The sequence below is a fragment of the Cydia strobilella genome, chromosome 7 (genome assembly GCF_947568885.1).
Source record: "Cydia strobilella chromosome 7, ilCydStro3.1, whole genome shotgun sequence".
NCBI classification, from domain to species: domain Eukaryota; kingdom Metazoa; phylum Arthropoda; class Insecta; order Lepidoptera; family Tortricidae; genus Cydia; species Cydia strobilella.
The window spans coordinates 9,156,602-9,175,414 of record NC_086047.1 but is presented as its reverse complement, the minus strand read 5'-3'; the positions used below and the strand labels follow the sequence as shown (position 1 = coordinate 9,175,414).

Genomic DNA, 18,813 nt, shown 5'->3' with positions numbered 1-18,813 from the left:
CATTTCAATATTTTGCTTCTTGCGGCGCAGGTGTCCTTAGGCTGCCGTGATCGCTTTCTACCAGTCGGGCTGTATGCTCGTTTGCCACCAACAGTGTTAAAAAAACAGATATAAAACATGAATATTTTTTGAATAATTCTAAAATGTTGCAGAACTAGCGCCATCTTGTTCTAAATTGTGACAACCCGGGAAACGTAAGAAAATATTTTTAAATTTTGTACGCTATATTTTATGTTGCCGTTTAAAGTAACGTCTAAAGTGCCCTTATTAAAATAAAAATACCGAGAAAGCAAGACGGGCAGATTCTATACTAATATGAGTCCCCGGCAAGCTCGGTTCACCATACAAACGTAGTAACGCTCTCATTTTAAAACAACTAGCTAGATTGCTCTGAAACTTTGTAATTACATTAGGCTAAGGTATATCTAGGTCTGTAGGTAGTTTATGTAGCTTTAGATACCATAGTTAAAAAAAAAACAGCAAATTTAAATTTTTCATACGAAACTTGTTTTAGCTCTTATTCGATTGTTTTATATACTGGAGCTATATAAACTAATTACAGAACTTAATAAACCTCAACTCATTGTATGTGCAAAGTTTTATTACAATCCAACACGTAGTTTTAAAATGAAACGAAACTCCATTTGAATGGGAAATGAAATTCAACCGAGCTTGCCGGGGACTCCCTTGATCGTATTTCAAAATTATCCCTAGAGGTCCCAAGGAAATTATGAAACAAGGGCATTGTTTGAAAAGATAATCGCCAGTTTACCCCTAACATCATTGTTTCAGACTAGCAACAGCGAGCTACCTATCACTTCCTTCGTGTAGTACTGATTCAGCCCGCACGCCCACTAACGGCGTCGTGGTGTCTTTCCAAAGAAGTTCCAAAGAAAACTGTACCATCAGCACGCTTTTATGTTCTACTAAACTGACACAGAATGGTAAGTTTATATGGGTTATTCCCACTAGTTACCACCAAGTTGTTATCAGTGTTTTTATTAGTATGTATTGTACTCTAACAATATTTTGGTGGTAACTACTGGGAAATAAAAATCCCACCTTTTACCAGTGGTAACTACTAGGAAAAAATCCCATTAGTATCTACTGGGTTTTTTTACCACTGGTGGAAAAAAAACCCAGTAGCTACCACTGGTAACAACTTGGTGGTAACTAGTGGAAATAACCCGTTTATATCTAATTTATTAATATGAACCCTTACAATAAATACATAGAATATGGACGTATTTATTTTAGCCAAATTACAGAAATTACAAATAATTACCATCCTCACCACTTAGATGGTTGGCAGTCCTCAACTGTGCGTTTCTCTAGAAACTTCCTGCCTCGCACAGCTAAACTGTGGAATGAACTGTCGCCTGCGGTATTTCCCGACCGATATGACCTTCAAGAAAAAAGCGTATTCCCATCTTAAAGGCCGGCAACGCACTTACAACCCCACTGGTGGTCCACGGGCGGCGGTAATCGCTTACCATCAGGTGATCTGTCTGCTCGTTTGCCTCCTATTTCATTTAAAAAAAAAGAATTTAAAACGAAATAAAAGTAAGTAATCATTACAATACGCTCCACAAAAAAAAATGTAAAATATAACTTAAAAAATAGTTATTTATATTTAGTGTTCAATTTCTCATATATTGTAAATAATTCCCTGTTTAGCCCGAGGGTTAACGCTTAAAGAATACTTTCTGGCATTAAGTTCGTGTTCTGTACAACTTTTTTGTATCTTAGTTTATATACATAATAAAATCTAAAATCCAAATTTAATTACTATTTAATTATGTACTCTAAAGTTTCCGAGTTCAATAACAGTGACAAACGGTTAACGTTCACACGGGTTCAGTTTTTTCCAATATGGCAAAAAAAATATAAATTTAAAAGCCTCAATCGAAATGCTACCTGGTTTGGTTTATATTTGATTGTATTTACGTGAGCATATTTTTAGGTAGTGAGAGTTTCAACATTTGCCGCTAGATGTCGCTGTGCCGTCCGCCTCGAATCCTACTTCGCGGTGTTAAGATTTTTCCTGCGTCAGTGACGTCCCTCGCCTAACGTTGTGAAATCATACTTACCTGGCATAGGGGATACCGTGATCAAAAAGGCGGTTCCCCCAGGGCGAGACTCTTCCATTGCACTGCGGTTGGGTTGACCCTTGCGATTATCCCTAATGTGGATAACTCGGATGCGTAATTTTTGGTAGTGGGGACTGCGTACGCGCTGTCCCCCCCGTTATTAACTTGAAATTATCGAATGGGGAAAAGCGTTACTGTGCCTGACGATCCTGTTTCAAGTCATCGTGACTTTGTCACGCCTGTTACCCGGTGTCACTGCATGATGATATTTGTGACACGTCACGGTCCTGTAACGAACGTTTTTTTTTTTTGTCACACTGTTATTTCAACGTGACTATGTCACGCGTCACGCCTGTTACTTATATCACCATATGATATTGTCGCGGTGCTATTATCATCATGTTTTTGTCACACCGTTATCACACATGTAATTGATCCAAAATAACCTTCCCACTTTTACAGGCTATCAAAGATAGATATAACTCCGTAATAGATGGATACAGTCTAAGGAAAAAACGTGCCTCGAAAATCAAGAAAATTTGATTCTCGTTCAGAGGGCGCTACTAGTTTTGGCCTACAGTCGTATAGATGGCGTTGACGGTTTCGTTTGTTATTTAACAATTTTAACGCATATCAGTGAAAGAACATGGGTCAAAATCATCAAAATAATTAATGCAAATAAAAAAAAATCATTTATCTATATTTGAATACATTTTATCGTATTTTTACAAATCTTCAATTATAGTTTTAAAGTGTGTCGACAGATGGCAGTGAATTTACTGGGGTTACAAAATTTACTATGACAGTACCGCTCTTGTATAAGTTACTCTATGCAGGCTATGTAACGTTGTTCTTCTGTGAAAAGTCACAGTAACACGTTATTTATCCCCCATGTCTAGTTAGTAAAGGAATAATGTAAATTAAATAATCATTTAATTCAGGCATTAACCCACATCAGTATTAGTAACAAAACTTAAATACTAATGTTATAGAAAACTATATCATAAAACATACCATCCAAACAGTATACTTAGTGCTTAAATGAGTAATGTAGTTGTTTTCATATTGTGTAAATCGAATCGGAGGGTCCTAGTGCGAAATTGTTCAAAAATATCTGAGCATGCATAGCATTCTAGCGTTTTTATAATAGGCTAGATGTGGCGGTTTCGGCTTGACTGACTGACCCCCAAAATCTCTAAAACTACCGAAGGTGAAGCCAGAATGATTTAAGCAGTTTCTGTATACGTTATACGTTCGTATTCTTAGAAAAAGGTGTAATTCTATTTGTTTGTTTTACGTCACTTTTACAAGTCTTTCTTTTCTTTTCTTTCTTATGATTCTAAAAAATGTCATTCAAATTGCGCAGAGGACCTACTGGCGCTGTTACAATGGCGTGCGCGGCCAGAGAAGGTGCAAGAAACGCTTTTGCGGGTGCTGCGGTTGGGCGACGGACTCAGTTGTGAAGAGCTCATCAAATTTCTGAGAGACGTCCTCGACGCGCTCTTCGCACTCTTTTCCACTGAGGACGGGAACAGGTACCGTGTAAACCTCTTATATAATAATTCAGTCTATAATAGTCTATATACCAATTTGTTAACAAGCAGATACGTCTGCGAGAAATTCATACTACAAATAAATTCACCGCTTCTGAGCTTCGCTTGAACCTGCGACCTTTGAAAACCGTCCAATCGCTCTTAAGTACTCTAAACCGACTGAGCTAAGGAGCTTCCTTTTATGTACACATGCCTCGGGGTGGCGCCTTCTATATACGTCTAGTATACGTAACTGATGATGTATGGTATGCCAGTATTTGATCCCGCGACCGACGACCTGGATTGAAAGTCAGACGTTAGATCCACCCGGCTACCGCCGCCTAATCCTCTTACTATTTTATATTTACGAAAATCCTGCATCTACAGACTATACACAAAATAAAAATATGTACGTAAAGTGCATACTGGAAATACATGCAAAAATGATACAGCATGAAGCATAACGTTCTACTGATATTGGTTGGGCGACGTAATTTACCACTGCCTCATTTTGCTACGTAAAATAAGTATGTAATGTTGAATAAAATATGTAGGACGTTTGCTACTTACAATAAGTAGCTGTCGACACACCGAAAATTATCCATTACAACATGGAGTATACTGTATAGTATGTATAGCTGTGGTTAGGGTCAGGCCCAGTAATTAATTGTATTGCCTACTTATGTACGCATGCCGTCAGATACCATACAAGCTCAGGTCCAGCATGTAATGGTGCGGCCTACGTATATGGGCATTTTAACCCTTAAATGCATGATTTTTTGTATAACTTTTTAATAAATTGAAATAGATGTGTCATGCTGTATAAAAGTAATAAATGTGATTTTGGATAGCTGCATATTGAGCCACGGACCATCAAATATACGATGCATATATACATCATTATGCATTTAAGGGTTAACTTTTATACTTCCGCCACATGCCTGACAAAATGTATGGGATTTGACATTGACCGTCAGTTTTGTAACAATTGCTAACCGGCCGTTAAGTGAAAATGCCCTCATGTACCCTACATGCACACGCATTGTTTTTACTCATAGCATACTATAGATATCATCACCATCAGGCATCTTAATCTGCGAGAATTTGTAGGTTAGATAAATTGTTTAAAAAACCAGCCACTCAGACAGCGACAGTACCCCACGCCTCTCTCCGAAGAGAGAAGTGAACGATCATCGATGGCTGATGACCAGACAGTCATCGCCTTTCTCACGCTCAGGGCACCGCGCCACATCTCATCTTCGTGGATGGGGTCAGCTCACGTATTGTGATAGCCTGGTGAAGAGCTTACTATAGAAATGATCCTATGAAGTAAGGTCTTGCCGCAACGAAATCAAGCGGGAAGGGTCATGATCGCAAGAAAAATCTTAACACCGCGAAGTAGGATTCGACGCGGACAGAACAGCGACATCTTCCGTGAAATTAGGTAAACGTGGGCACCACGTGGACTTTATATTTAGTTGCCGGGTTACGTAAGAGACGTAGTTGCTACATGCTACATCTATAACAGCCGCACACGTTTTTTTTTTTTATGAAATAGGAGGCAAACGAGCAGACGGATCACCTGATGGTAAGCGATTATAATGACTGCACGAGTAAATTCGTCATGGCATTGTACATTAGGTCGATTTTTTTGCATTACAACTGTGTGTCTCACCGGTGGTCTTGTACAGTCAAGGGCACAAATATATATACATTCCCAGTTTTAAAAATATGTGTACGCTCTTACACATTAGACAATAAAGTCGTGTTCAGATATTTTTGAGCCATTTGTTTGGATCAATATTTTTGCCTTCGACTGTACTATTGTTAATTGTTATGGTCATATTACGAATGACCCTGGCGATGTATTTATTTAACTCGAAAAAAAAAGGAGGTAATATGAAACACTTGATTTCGTCTCAATTAATGTCAAATAGTAAGAAAGTATATATAAATTACATCGGTTGTTACTCGTACGGGCTTGTATAAAGTCTTATCATCGTTTTGCAAGTTTTTTATACGAATATTCTATTAATTTTCAGTACGCCGCACTCAGGAACAGTGTTCTTGGTGCTGGTTTCCATCTGCAGTCTGTTGGACGAGAGTCGCTTTCAGCATTTCAAGCCCGTGCTGGATGTTTACATCGAAGAGCACTTTTCAGCTGCCTTAGTGTACAAGTAAGTGCACATTACTTTTCTATGAACCCAAATGTGGGTGAGAAATAGCATTATTCCCTCGCTTTAATTACAATGAGTTAACTTTCAATTTGTGTATTTTTAAGCAGCTTTAAAAATTTCAACAGGTTCAATTTTTTTCCCCGTATGTTCTGCGATTTCTCGAAGACGGCAGAACCAAATTTTGAAAATAATTTTTTATAGCATTATTTAGTCAAGCTGTTGTTATATTACCTAATAAGTATAATATTTTGTGGTCAGTACGGTTTTTATTTTCACAGAGGTCTGCTTTCATCAGTGCAACATTGCGCCGAATGGGCAGCCGGCGCCGAAGGCCAAGAACCAATCAGAAAGTGTCTCCGCTCTCTCGGCGCGGTGTTCCGACTCGCTGTTCGTTCCCGACGACTGTTCGCGCGCGCCACGGGCGGACAGTATGAAGACAGCTTTAGGCGGGACGTGCGCGCAGCGCTACATGCGCTTAAGGCGCTCGCGCAGCATCCGCATAGAGACCATCTAGCCCCAGCACAGGTACATATACTCATCATATCTTATGTAATTGGAATAAGAGCTGGTGTCGGTAAACAGTGCGAGCGCGACGTCTATTTGTCGTGAAATTCAAGCTTCCTGAATTGAGCTTCACCCCTTTAACGCGCAAAAAATAGCCACCGTCACTCAATTGCTCTGATAATTCTGGTTATCAAAATAAATTTTACCCACATTTTATGTTCCTAATGTACGTTGCGTAATAAAAGGCATGGTTTCATTTATAGGTGGCCCTAATGACATCATGGGCGAGCGTGGCCAAAGAAGTGGCTTCAGCTCTGGGGCCGGTGGAAGCGGCCCGCGTGACGTCATCGATGCTGGACGCGCCCGCCGCCAGCTCGCCGCCGGCGCTCGCCAAGGCTCGCCTCGCCGCCGCGCAGGACATACTCAAGGGGCCGCTCGGACAGGATCCCGGTACGTTCATAAACAGCTCTACTTTTACCATTGGCCCTGATGGCTTAGCCTTGGGCTATCAAGAAGTGGTCCCAGCTGTCGGGCGGGTTGACACTGTTCCAGAGGCAAGACACAAATGAATAAAGGCGAGACGATATTGTGGACTAAAGAATTGTTCTGCACGCCATATTTCTGGCCAAATATATATTATTGGTATCAGTCGATCAGGTTTGTTTTGAGGATCAAATGTCTGTATGGGACCCATTGCCGTAAAGCAATATAAAAGTCATAAATGATAGTCAAAGTCTGACAATCGCACTTTACTGACGATGTATTGCCATTTCGTTAGGAGCGCCTAACGAAATGGCAATACATCGTGACGTCACCATGTTATAGAAGCCGTTTCGATGTATGGAAAATATGGCCATTGAGATTTTGTAGGTGAAATATTGCGTTTTTATATATAGTTCCTGAACAATATTTTTTTAAATGAAATGTAAGGAATCGAATGGTACCATTTTATATTTCCTTCTTGGATGTTAAAAAAAACTTAATTGATGTTTTGTATTTTTTTACTATTCCAATATATTTATAAAATTTCTAATTTATTGTGATAAATTGCTCATTTTGTATCTATTTAATTAGATTTAGTTATAAAATTCAACATGTGTCAACAACCCTATACCCTATAGCAATCTGAATTAATATATTGTCCATCTTCCAGAGGCCCGCAACATAGTGCTAACAACCGCATGTCACCACCTCCGAGTCCACCTCGCCCGTCGCGACGAGCTGTCCCAATGCGCTGAGATGCTCAGCGAACTAGTCTCACTGTTATGGAAGAAGGAAGACCCGGACGAAGCGGTCGATCCGGATGAACTAGATCCAGATGTGGATGTTCTGTGCCTGAACACGCTGGATGTACTTGTGGAGACTGTGCTGCATTTGATTGGAGGGAATTCGCCAGTACTGGTTTGTACGATTCCAATATATCGATTTAGTTTAAAGAAAATAACAGAATTAGTAATCCGAAATAGTTTTATTTTCCAATTTGTAATCAGTATTTTCTAGGCCTACTAACGCCATCTATGTTAATGCTTGAAAACTAAAGGTACTAAGCTTTCTTATCTTTACATGTCTTTACTATAGTTTTTTAATCGTCTGAATAATTGTTTATTATTTTATAGCAATATTACGAAACTGTAGCCTTCGAACCTTTACATAGACAACTACTGAACACTTACTCAGATTGCAGATAAGATATCGAAGGCCGCTAGTTGGAGCTTAATTATTTGAATGCAGTATTGAAGCTGTATCGTACCATAGAGTAACTTATACTAGAGCGGTACTGTCATAGTAAATTTTGTAACCCCAGTAAATTCACTGCCATCTGTCGACACACTTTAAAACTAAAAATAAATATTTATAAAAACACGATAAAATGTATTTAAATATGGATAAATGATTTTTTTATTTGCATTAATTATTTTTATGATTTTGACCCATGTTCTTTCACTGATATGTGTTAAAATTATAAATAACAAACGAAACCGTCAACGCCCTCTATACGAGTGTAGGCCAAAACTAGTGGCGCCCTCTGATCGAGAATCAAATTTTCGTGATTTTCGAGGCACGTTTTTTCCTTAGACTGTATCCATCTATTACGGAGTTATATCTATCTTTGATCGTACTATTGTGTGCATTTATTTGAAGAAAATAGCAAAATTAGTTTTTGACTTATGGGGCTACCTGAGGTTTTCATCAATTTTTGACAAGTTTTGAATCGTATCTCCTACTTTTGCACTACATATAGAATTATAAGACAAGCGGCTATCGGTTCTTAAATTTTTTATCTCCATTTTTGTCTACCGGATTGTGAAAAAAATGAATACTTATTTATTTATGATTGTTTTAAACATTGTCTAAAAAAACACTTTTTTCGTATCTCGATTGCTGTGAAAGATCTTACTTATACGAAATCTACATATTTGGGTTCGTCTTAGACGTCTCTAAAAATTTGTCTAAGGTTTTAATTTTAAACTAATTAACACAAAAGTTATGGCCGGAAAACCAGTTTTTTGGCCTAAAATTGTTCAACTTTGATGCCAAATATTTCGAAAACAATAAACTTTGAAGTAAATATGGGATACTATATTGCTAAAATCCGTTGCTGTTGATATGATAAGCTACAAAAAACATTAGAAAACTAAGGGATTCAAATCGAAGGTCATTGGGGCATGGGATCCCCTAATTGCAATCTTTTTTTTTCGATTCTATAAAAAATAATTCAGTACTTTCTCGGTCTACTAACGCCATCTATGTTTATATCTAGAAACTATTGTAATGAGTTGTTGAGACTGTACTGCATTTGATTGGAGTTAATTCGCCAGTACTGAGGGCCTACCGGGAACCATGTTCGACTTGTTGCCTCTCTGTCGCACTTGTAAATTCGTACGTAAGTGTGACAGGAAGGCAACACGTCGAACGTGGTTCACGGTAGGGTAGGCCCTCTGTACACCCGTTCTTGTTCATCTCACAATAAAAGAAACAAAACCGCATTCAAAGATTTTTTGAAATTCGCTTGTTTCACCCAGGAATCGAACCGACAAAAAATACTTAGAGTTTTGAATGATTCACGGTTAGTTTCACTAGACTTATATTGACCGGGATATAGACCGTGATTACCTTTTGTATTATTTGTGAGCTCCCGATATTTCGACGCAGTTACATGCATCATGTTCACGGGTGACTGAAGATAGCGGGTGGGTGTCAAAGTTGTGTAGACAGCGCTCTGTCTACCCTCATTCGTTGGCAAGAATGAGGGTAAACAGAGCGCTACAAAATACTAAAGGTAATACAAAAGGTAATCACGGTCTATATCCCGGTCAATATAAGTCTAAAAAAATACTTGCTATTTTATTATACTATTCGATACAGTTACTGGTAATGATAACATTTCTCCAAGAAACATTAGGCCTTACACTCGTCTGTCGTACAAAATATCCATAAAATCGAATATTTAGTATTCAAGAATATTTTTATACAAGCAAAATTAAAAAAAAATGAAAAATCTTTGAATGCAGTTTTGTTTATTTTCAAAAATAAAAGAATGTTTCCTTAAAGCAAAATGAGCTAACTGAAGGTTTTGAGGTACTTTCCCTCCAGGGCCCTTCATTCTTTCCACATTGTATACCTACACGTATGTGGCATAAGGAAACGTGCTCTAATGTTCATGTATAGTACCAAGTATACTCATAATGCAATGTATGGTTTAAAAGTAAAAAAAAAAAAACGAATTCCTTATTACTTTTACAACTAGACACCAATAGGTACTATTGCTGTCTAGTTGTCTTTCCCTGCATGGTGCATAGCATTGGGACGCTCTTTACATCTTTTAGTTGTCAAATTAACTGACGCCACAATTTGTCCAAGTAAACTAACAACTAGAGTATCATACTTCACATATTCTTCACACTTCAGGGATCAATGGTAGCTGATTTACTCGGCTGCATGGAGCTGCTGCGACCAGCCCACTACCAAAGGCTGTGGAGCCATCTCGCCCCGCACCCACAGGACCGAAAGCCGCTCAAGGATTTCCTCATGCGGGCCTTCTTGGTGTTCCGACATCTTATCGAACAAGATGTAAGTGAACTTAATTTCTTATTTACTTATTTTACTAATCTCAGCTTTACGTATTCTAATATACCGGTTTAATTTGAAGAAAATAGCAGAATTAGTAACCCAAAATCAAAGGAGTTATATCTATCTTTGCCCAAAATATTAATTCAGCTCAGTTCAGTTCATTTATTTTGTTAAACATAGGTTACATGAAAGATGAGCTACATAAATATACGTTAGATCTCTATGTTTTACCCACTATGCAGGTGTACAAAATTGTCTCGTGCGGTTATCAAATAAACGCATGCTTATGTCTAACCTAATTGAAAACATTAATATTATTGGTAATACTACTACAAATTTACAACAAGTAACAAATACAATGTCAATGGGAAAAAAAAAAATTAGTCTTACAATTCTAATACAAAATTTAAATACACTGTCAATAAAATCAAAATAAAAATACATTTAGGTAGCAATAATCGAATACAATTCTAATATAAGTCTGAGCCATTGTCATCATTTATGTATTCATTAAAAGCATAGTAGCATTTGTCAATAAGATACGAAGTAAACCGTTTTTTGAATTCATATATGTCAAGTACTTTAAAATTCTCTGGGATTTTATTAAATTTATCGGTGCCATTTTTCATCAGCGCCGTATTGCAACACTGCAGAGTTTTCAGATTCTGACTATATTGTGGGCGTGTACTTTTTCCGATTTGTAATTCAGTATTTTCTAGGCCTACTAGCGCCATCTATGTTAATTGTTGAAAGCTAAAAGTGTACTATAAAGATTGAATGATTGTTTATTATTTTATTGTAACATCACGAAACGCGACCTCTTGTAGCTTTTTAACCTTTACGTAGACTACTACTAAACACTAACTAATTCAGATAAAATATCTAAGGCCGCTAGTTGGAGCCTAATTGTTTGAATACAGTATTGAAGCTGTATCGTACTATAGTGTGCCATAATTTGAAGAAAATAGCTAAGTTAGTCATTGCAATCAGACTTTCTAGCATGAGTTGCGTTACGCCTGGTTTATTTTCAATTCCATAAAAAAAATCAGTACTTTCTAGGTCTACTAACGCCATCTATGTTCATATCTGCAAAACTAATTGTGGTCAATTGTTCTCACTGTTTATTCTAGGCTTAGAATCCTTTCTAAATACTCTTTTCACATCACCTATTCGGAATTGGACTGTTTCTTCCCTGTTAGAAGGAACAAAGTGGCACTTTTCTGTTAAAGGACATTTTATTGCCTGTATAACATATTAACACAATATGACACAATGAAATATGAAATCAGTATGCATATAATCGATTAAAATTTCGTTATAATCGATTACGTGCATACTATTTTTCTGACTTAAATAATATTTTGTTTTAATTATAAAAAAATAATGTAATTACTAATTAGCGTATTTTAAATTAATAAATAGCGTATTTTAATTAAGTAAATAATTAATCGCTACGCTTAGGAATCAATTATAGAATCCTTCGCTTCATTCAGGATCCAATTTACTCCCACGCCGTAAATATTAACATTTTGCTCCCTTGATACACAATCAACTATTTCTAATCAAACTTTCCATGCAGGGCATAGTAGGACATGTAATAAACTAAGAAAAAAAACCGGCCAAGTGCGAGTCGGACTCGCGCACCGAGGGTTCCGTACTTTTTAGTATTTGTTGTTATAGCGGCAACAGAAATACATCATCTGTGAAAATTTCAACTGTCTAGCTATCACGGTTCATGAGATACAGCCTGGTGACAGACAGACAGACGGACAGCGGAGTCTTAGTAATAGGGTCCCGTTTTCACCCTTTGGGTACGGAACCCTAAAAAACACATTACGAAACTGACTCTCTCTTATCAAAACAAGCTATTACTAACGCCGTCTATCGCCACTCTATGGAACTAAATTAAAAGCTTTGTTTATAACTGTAGTCCTTTTTGTCACAATATTATCACGTTTTCGCGCAGGTATTTCCGGCCGACTGGATGGTGTTGAGAGTACAAAGCTGCAAAGTACTACTTTCCGCACTACAAGATTTGGCCAAGCCCTTATTGGAGAGGTTCTTGGGCGATGAGCCTCCGCAGTTTGATTCTCAAGTAAGTCCTTAAAACTTATCGAATAATTCGAAATACAGCTTTCTCGATACATCTATTCCTAATATTTTAAACTGTTTTTGTTGCGCCGAGCGGCCTTAACTTTTTGCATTTAACGTTTTGAAACATCAAGGTGCCAATCGTTCGCTCCGTGGCGAACGATACGGTAGTCTCTTTTTATCACTATTCTTTTAATTTTGCACCTTTTTCAAATTTAATTCTGGCCGCAATCGATACGTCCCCACCAAAGAATTTGGATGTTCGAAAACTTTATATGTTTTTATTTTGCCATTAGACATTTATTACTTGCAAAAAGTGTTGTTACACGATATAAAGTAAATATTTATTAGTTATTATATAAAATAAGGTTATATAATACGATATTTCCGATATTTCACTAAAAATCTTTTTTATTATTTGGCTGAATGAATCTATCATTGCCACGTTAGCTGTCGTTAGTTAGAAAAAAATATAAATTGAAAAGTAAAACCGGCACCCGCTATATTTTTCACTTCAAATGTTGTTGTATCAAATAGGCCAAGCAATAAGAAGGTATAGAGGGAAATGCTTAGAACACAATATCTGACTAAGAAGGTCCCAGTTTTCGGTTTTTCAATTATATCTTGCAAACTGCGTCTTAGCAACATGACTTATGTGTTACGTGCACAATTATTACATACATATCAGATCTACAAGTTTACAATCTACAAAAAATTCATACAACAACGCGTAACACAAAAACATGGTGCTTAGGGGTCATCCATTAATTACATCACACGTTTAGGGGGGAAGGGGTCAAGAAAATGTGACATGTTGTGACAAGCGGGAGGGGGAGTCACAAACTTTGTGACGTCACATTAACTTATTTAAGTTATTTTAATCGCTGTACAGTTAAATAACAAGTTTTTGGAACGATAATCGTTTTTAATCGTTTAATTTTTTTTTTATTCAAATCTGTTTTGGGTTATAAAATTACCAATATTTCTTTTGTCAAAAATATTTTGATAAAATATTAATAATACTTAATTCGATTTGCCGATTTCATTGAAAAAATGTGACGTCACACCAAGTGGGAAGGGTTTGCCAAATGTGACCAAGTGTGACAAGGAGTTGGGGAGGGGTCAAAAAACCTCGAAATTCGTGTGACGTAATTAATGGATGAACCCTTATGTCAAATGTAGATTTAATTCTACAATTTACTTATTTGTTAAAAAATAAATAATACTTTGTCGCCTATTATGTTTTCTGGTACACAAACTTGTTAAATCTTATAAACTTGTCACTTGTAAATTGTAATTTCTTTGAAATAGGGCCCAGATATATCGGAGTGGCCGAAGTGCTCAAAATATCTGAACACGCACTGTAACGCCTTGACAATAGAGGCGTGTTCAGATATTTATGAGCACCATGGCCGCTCAGAAGAAACTTGTTACCGAATTTGTCGCTAGATGTCGCTGCGCTACTTCAATGGAAATCGTACATCGCGGTGTTAAGATTTTTCCTGATTCAATGACCCTCTTCGAATAAGTTGTACAGTTATCGCTTCTCGGCCTTTTGGCTAAGATCAAAGTGTAGTATCTGTTCTTTTCAGCTTAATATCTGAAAGTTCCCTCACTGAGGGACCAGTATATTAAACTGATTTTTGTAAACCGACGGGATGTTCGGGGCTCGCTCCACTCCCGTCACGGGTCGGCCCGGCATTGCAGTGCCGCCGGGATTGGCCCACATAATTTCTTGAAAAATTCTTATATACTTGCTATGGTTTATGGTTTGCATACAGTATGTGTGCAGTCAGCAGCAGCAGAATAACACGTTCAGAATGAATCTACACCGAACCTTATTCTCTTGACATTATAGTCCGACAGTCCGTGTATAGCACTAGGCCCGCGTAGCGTAGCTACATCTGGTGCTGACTGTACTATTGTATTATATCTACGAACGAGGCGATATCATTCCGCCGATGTCAAAGAAAATCTCCGTTTTATTACTAATTTTTTTACCTACCGATTCATATTTTCCGTATTTTCCTTCTGCAAAAGGAGGTAATTAGGAAGGTACTAACTAGGGCTCCCGGTATCCGTGTTACACGCCGATACGAATACCCGTGTTCTTAAGCCCGGCGGTACTAAGAACCCGGTTTACACGGAACCGCCGGGATTCGAAAACGTTTCGAAGGAACGTTCCCAAGAAACGTATCTCAGACACGTATCTCCGTTTACACGGGTACTTAAGACCGTTCCGAACGGGTCCAAATACTCCGAACCAGTTTGAGCCAATGTACAATGGTAACAAGGTCCACTATTATTATGTTGACTTCAGATGAATTCGTTTGTCGTACGATGTTTAAAGTGAAGCTTTTATTCTATCGCCCCAATTTATTAAGTTAAGATTAAAACCGCGATTTTAATACCGATTTTTTTTAGTTAAATGCCTACAATCCGAAAAAAGTTTCACTTGCATCGTGGTTTCATAAAACCGCACAATTACTTTTTTTTTATTTATTGTTTTTAACCGTATTGATAAAACATAGGTACTGAGCCATCTTCCTAATCATCCTATGTTTAATAGTAGGGATACATAATTTTTATTTTAAACTATTTATATCATTTAATAAAACCGATTGCTTCTAAGCTAAGTACAAAAATTTGATATCGATCATAGTTTTTTTTTATAATTACATAATGGTATAGTATTTTCGTTAATAATAGGTGTGCAGACAGAATACAATATTAATTAAAAATAACAGTTTAATTATTTCGTGGTTATTTTTATCTCGGATCTATTACTGCTTTGCGAAAACAACAAACCTGCCAACGGCGCAAAAAAGTTATTAGTAGGTACACAAAAGCGGGATTATCGAATATCGAGTAATTTTACCCAAGAACCATAAAAACCCATACTACCTTGGATAACTTGCGATAATATTGCTAATTACATTAAGATAGATCTTTAAATTGGTAATCATTCATAATTCACTTTGGTCACTTTCGCACTAGCGTTCAGGTAATAAACTTAAATGCGCACGTTGCCGACCGGTGGTCCATCCATCCATTGTTTTCCAATATCCTTTTGTTTGTCATCGTCGAAAACATGTAGGTTCCCAAACTATTATCACAAGTGTCACCGCCAATTACAAGCTTTATGTCGTTGTAATAAGGTCAAAACATCTGCACAAGAAAATGTTTTCAATTGTTTTGTAGCTGCACCGCACTAAAAAGCGTTTTACTGTGGTAAGAGGTACCTAAAGTAAAAACAATTAGAATTTATTGAGAAGGTGCAATTTTATCAAGTTGATTTAAAGTGTTTATTAATAACTATAGCGACCCGCCCCGGCTTCGCATGGAGAGTCAAGCATAATAAAATACATTCTGTAACAAGTATTCACTTCGGAAGCCTAATCATACTAAGAGTTCAATGTCCATTTATCTGTCACCACAGTTGAAATTTTTACAGATGTATTTGTACGGAACCTTCGGTGGGCGAGTCCGACTCGCACTTGTCCGGTTTTTTTAAAAGTTAATAATGGGTTAATTATTCTTAAACTATAGACAGACAGCCATCGCGCACTTTTTTGTAGACCAATAAAAGAGAGACAAGTCCACCATACATTGATATCAAATAGATTGGGCAGCGTTTTCGATTAAGCCAGCGTGATTTTTTTCTAACTTCATTAGCAAACATCGTCATATTTCTACCAATTTAAACAAAACCTTAACAAAATATACACAAACATTCCCAAAGAAAAACTTCATTCATAGGTGACGTCTGGTTATCGCGAACATACAGACAGACATACGGACCCGGCGGGGGACTTTGTTTTATAAGGTTTACCTACATTATATGACAAGAAATACAATTTCATATCATGTTCTTAAATTAAACTTAAAATAAAGAAGCAAGTTAAAATTGTATTTTTTATAAATACTTAATGCCAATTTCGAACATTAGTTTGACTTCCTGCCTACATACTGAACTCGATGGTTCTAATATTCTTTTTAAATAGGTACTAGCAGGTTTTATATTATATTGCTAAACCGCAACCACAGATTAATAAATAGTTACTACGTAACAGATACATCATTCCCATACAAAAGCGAAAATACCTACGCTATAATAGCCTACAAAATCTTAATAATAATACCTGCTGCTCAGGACGAGAAGAAATGTACCATAAGTATGCGCACAAAGAGTCGAGACTGCCTTGCTCGCCGCGCGAGCCACGTGCCAACGCGTCATCGTAAGAATGCGCTAGGGTTGTACTGTTACTTATGTTATTATTGTAATAAAACGACTGTTGCGAATCAACCATATTTTATATTAGTCAATCAAATATTTAAAAACAACACTTATAATACCTGACTCAAAAAACTCCTTAATTTACGATTTATCTACTTATGTTCAAAGAAATAAATAGTGACAAAATTCATAAAGATAGATTTAAAATACTACTCACCTTTCTTCGTCTCTCGGAAATGAAAAAACCGGCCAAGTGCGAGTCGGACTCGCCCACCGAGGGTTCCGTACTTTTTAGTATTTGTTGTTATAGCGGCAACAGAAATACATCATCTGTGAAAATTTCAACTGTCTAGCTATCACGGTTCATGAGATACAGCCTGGTGACAGACGGACAGCGGCAGCGGAGTCTTAGTAATAGGGTGCCGTTTTTACCCTTTGGGTAAGGAACCCTAAAAAAACGACAAATTTTCTTTTGTTTTTTGACTTTTACACCCATCTACTGCACAATAATTACGTGGTTTCGGCATTTCGAAGCGAAGCGCGGGAAACGTGCGGTGCGAGCGCTCAGGCGGGCGTTCGGCGGCCCTCTGTCAATTATATCGTCGACGATACGCCGAGCGGTAGGCATATAGCGCGTGGCTTTGAGCGAGTGAAGGAGGCCTGCCGCAACGTAAAAAAAGTAGCTATTTAAAGTACTATATAAAATACTATACTTTGATAAGAAGCGTGAATACTCTTAATACCTATTGCAAGCAAAAACTACATGCTCAAGAAAGGAGTTTCTAAACCGTTTATTGAATTTCGACTCTATGACCCACGGAATAAGGTTAAATATGACAGAAACTCGTCATGAATCTTTTGTCTATTCATTTGTAGCTGGCGTTCGTTCCTTCGCTACTATCGTCAAGGACGTGTCCGGAGCCACGGATAAATAAGATACGTATCTTCGAATACCCGTTTATCCGTGTACACGGGTCTTAACTACACGTTTCTTAATTAAACGTGTGGAACGGGCCAGAAAACCGTTTACGTATTATTCGGAAACGGGTATTCGAAACGTGTAAACGAAACACGGATTCGACCGCGAGCCCTAGTACTAACTGCAAACGTTTTGGAAGGATATATTTCAATTGAAAAATATAATTAATTAATATTTGAATCTGAATATTTTTGGATTTCAGATTTTCCGTCCAGTTATTACCTACTAAAGTATATTTAGAAGGTATAATACCTTCCTTTTTGACTCAGTGGGTAAATTTAGAAGATTATGGTTACCTTCCATCAGCAAAATTTGGATGGCAAAATTTCATAACCATTTCCTTCCTTTCTAGAAGGTAGATTACCGCCCGAGTCAAAAAGGAAGCAAATACGTTTTGAATTCGGTCAGTCGTTTCTCTCAGTGTGGTTCAGTATAATAACAGAGCATCAGTTATTTGGAACGATTCATTGAGTTATGGTGTGTTACATTTGTTATCTTTACGTGATTTAGTACTTTCACTAGACAGTAGAAGTACCGCCCAGCGTACTTTACGCGCTACGTTTGTAGTGGATTACATGTTTCAAATTTCGCTTTGTAGTGAAAAGCGTCATCGAATTAGGGAACCCGTCGAGCGGGTCGCTGGCGGTTTTTAGGGTTCCGTAGCCAAATGGCAAAAAACGGAACCCTTATAGATTCGTCATGTCTGTCCGTCCGTATGTCACAGCCACTTTTCTCTGAAACTATAAGAACTATACTGTTGAAACTTGGTAAGTAGATGTATTTTGTGAACCGCATTTAGATTTTCACACAAAAATAGAAAAAAAAAACAATAAATTTTGGGGGTTCCCCATACTTGGAACTGAAACTCATAAATTTTTTTTTCATCAAACCCATACGTGTAGGGTATCTATGGATAGGTCTTCAAAAATGATATTGAGGTTTCTAATATCATTTTTTTCTTAACTGAATAGTTTGCGCGAGAGACACTTCCAAAGTGGTAAAATGTGTGTCCCTCCCCCTGTAACTTCTAAAATAAGAGAATGATAAAACTGAAAAAATATATGATGTACATTACCATGCAAACTTCCACCGAAAATTGGTTTGAACGAGATCTAGTAAGTATTTTTTTTTA

At 37.3% G+C, this 18,813-nt stretch overlaps 1 protein-coding gene and 3 non-coding genes across 4 annotated transcripts in view; 3 read left to right on the top strand and 1 right to left on the bottom strand.

Moving 5' to 3' along the window:
• Positions 1-18,813, top strand: part of LOC134742831 (dedicator of cytokinesis protein 4) — a 92,282-nt gene that overhangs the window by 47,103 nt on the left and 26,366 nt on the right. The window contains exons 12-19 of the mRNA XM_063676017.1: positions 793-944; positions 3,457-3,625; positions 5,665-5,799; positions 6,078-6,324; positions 6,567-6,753; positions 7,457-7,704; positions 10,213-10,374; positions 12,341-12,469. Of these exons, the coding sequence (XP_063532087.1) occupies positions 793-944; positions 3,457-3,625; positions 5,665-5,799; positions 6,078-6,324; positions 6,567-6,753; positions 7,457-7,704; positions 10,213-10,374; positions 12,341-12,469 (1,429 nt within the window). The remainder of the gene's footprint in view (positions 1-792; positions 945-3,456; positions 3,626-5,664; positions 5,800-6,077; positions 6,325-6,566; positions 6,754-7,456; positions 7,705-10,212; positions 10,375-12,340; positions 12,470-18,813) is intronic.
• Positions 2,083-2,244, top strand: LOC134743278 (U1 spliceosomal RNA). Its single transcript, XR_010128003.1, has one exon. It is a non-coding gene; the product is annotated as a U1 spliceosomal RNA (small nuclear RNA).
• Positions 4,758-4,961, bottom strand: LOC134743280 (small nucleolar RNA U3). The gene has a single exon (XR_010128005.1). It is a non-coding gene; the product is annotated as a small nucleolar RNA U3 (small nucleolar RNA).
• Positions 14,005-14,197, top strand: LOC134743279 (U2 spliceosomal RNA). Its single transcript, XR_010128004.1, has one exon. It is a non-coding gene; the product is annotated as a U2 spliceosomal RNA (small nuclear RNA).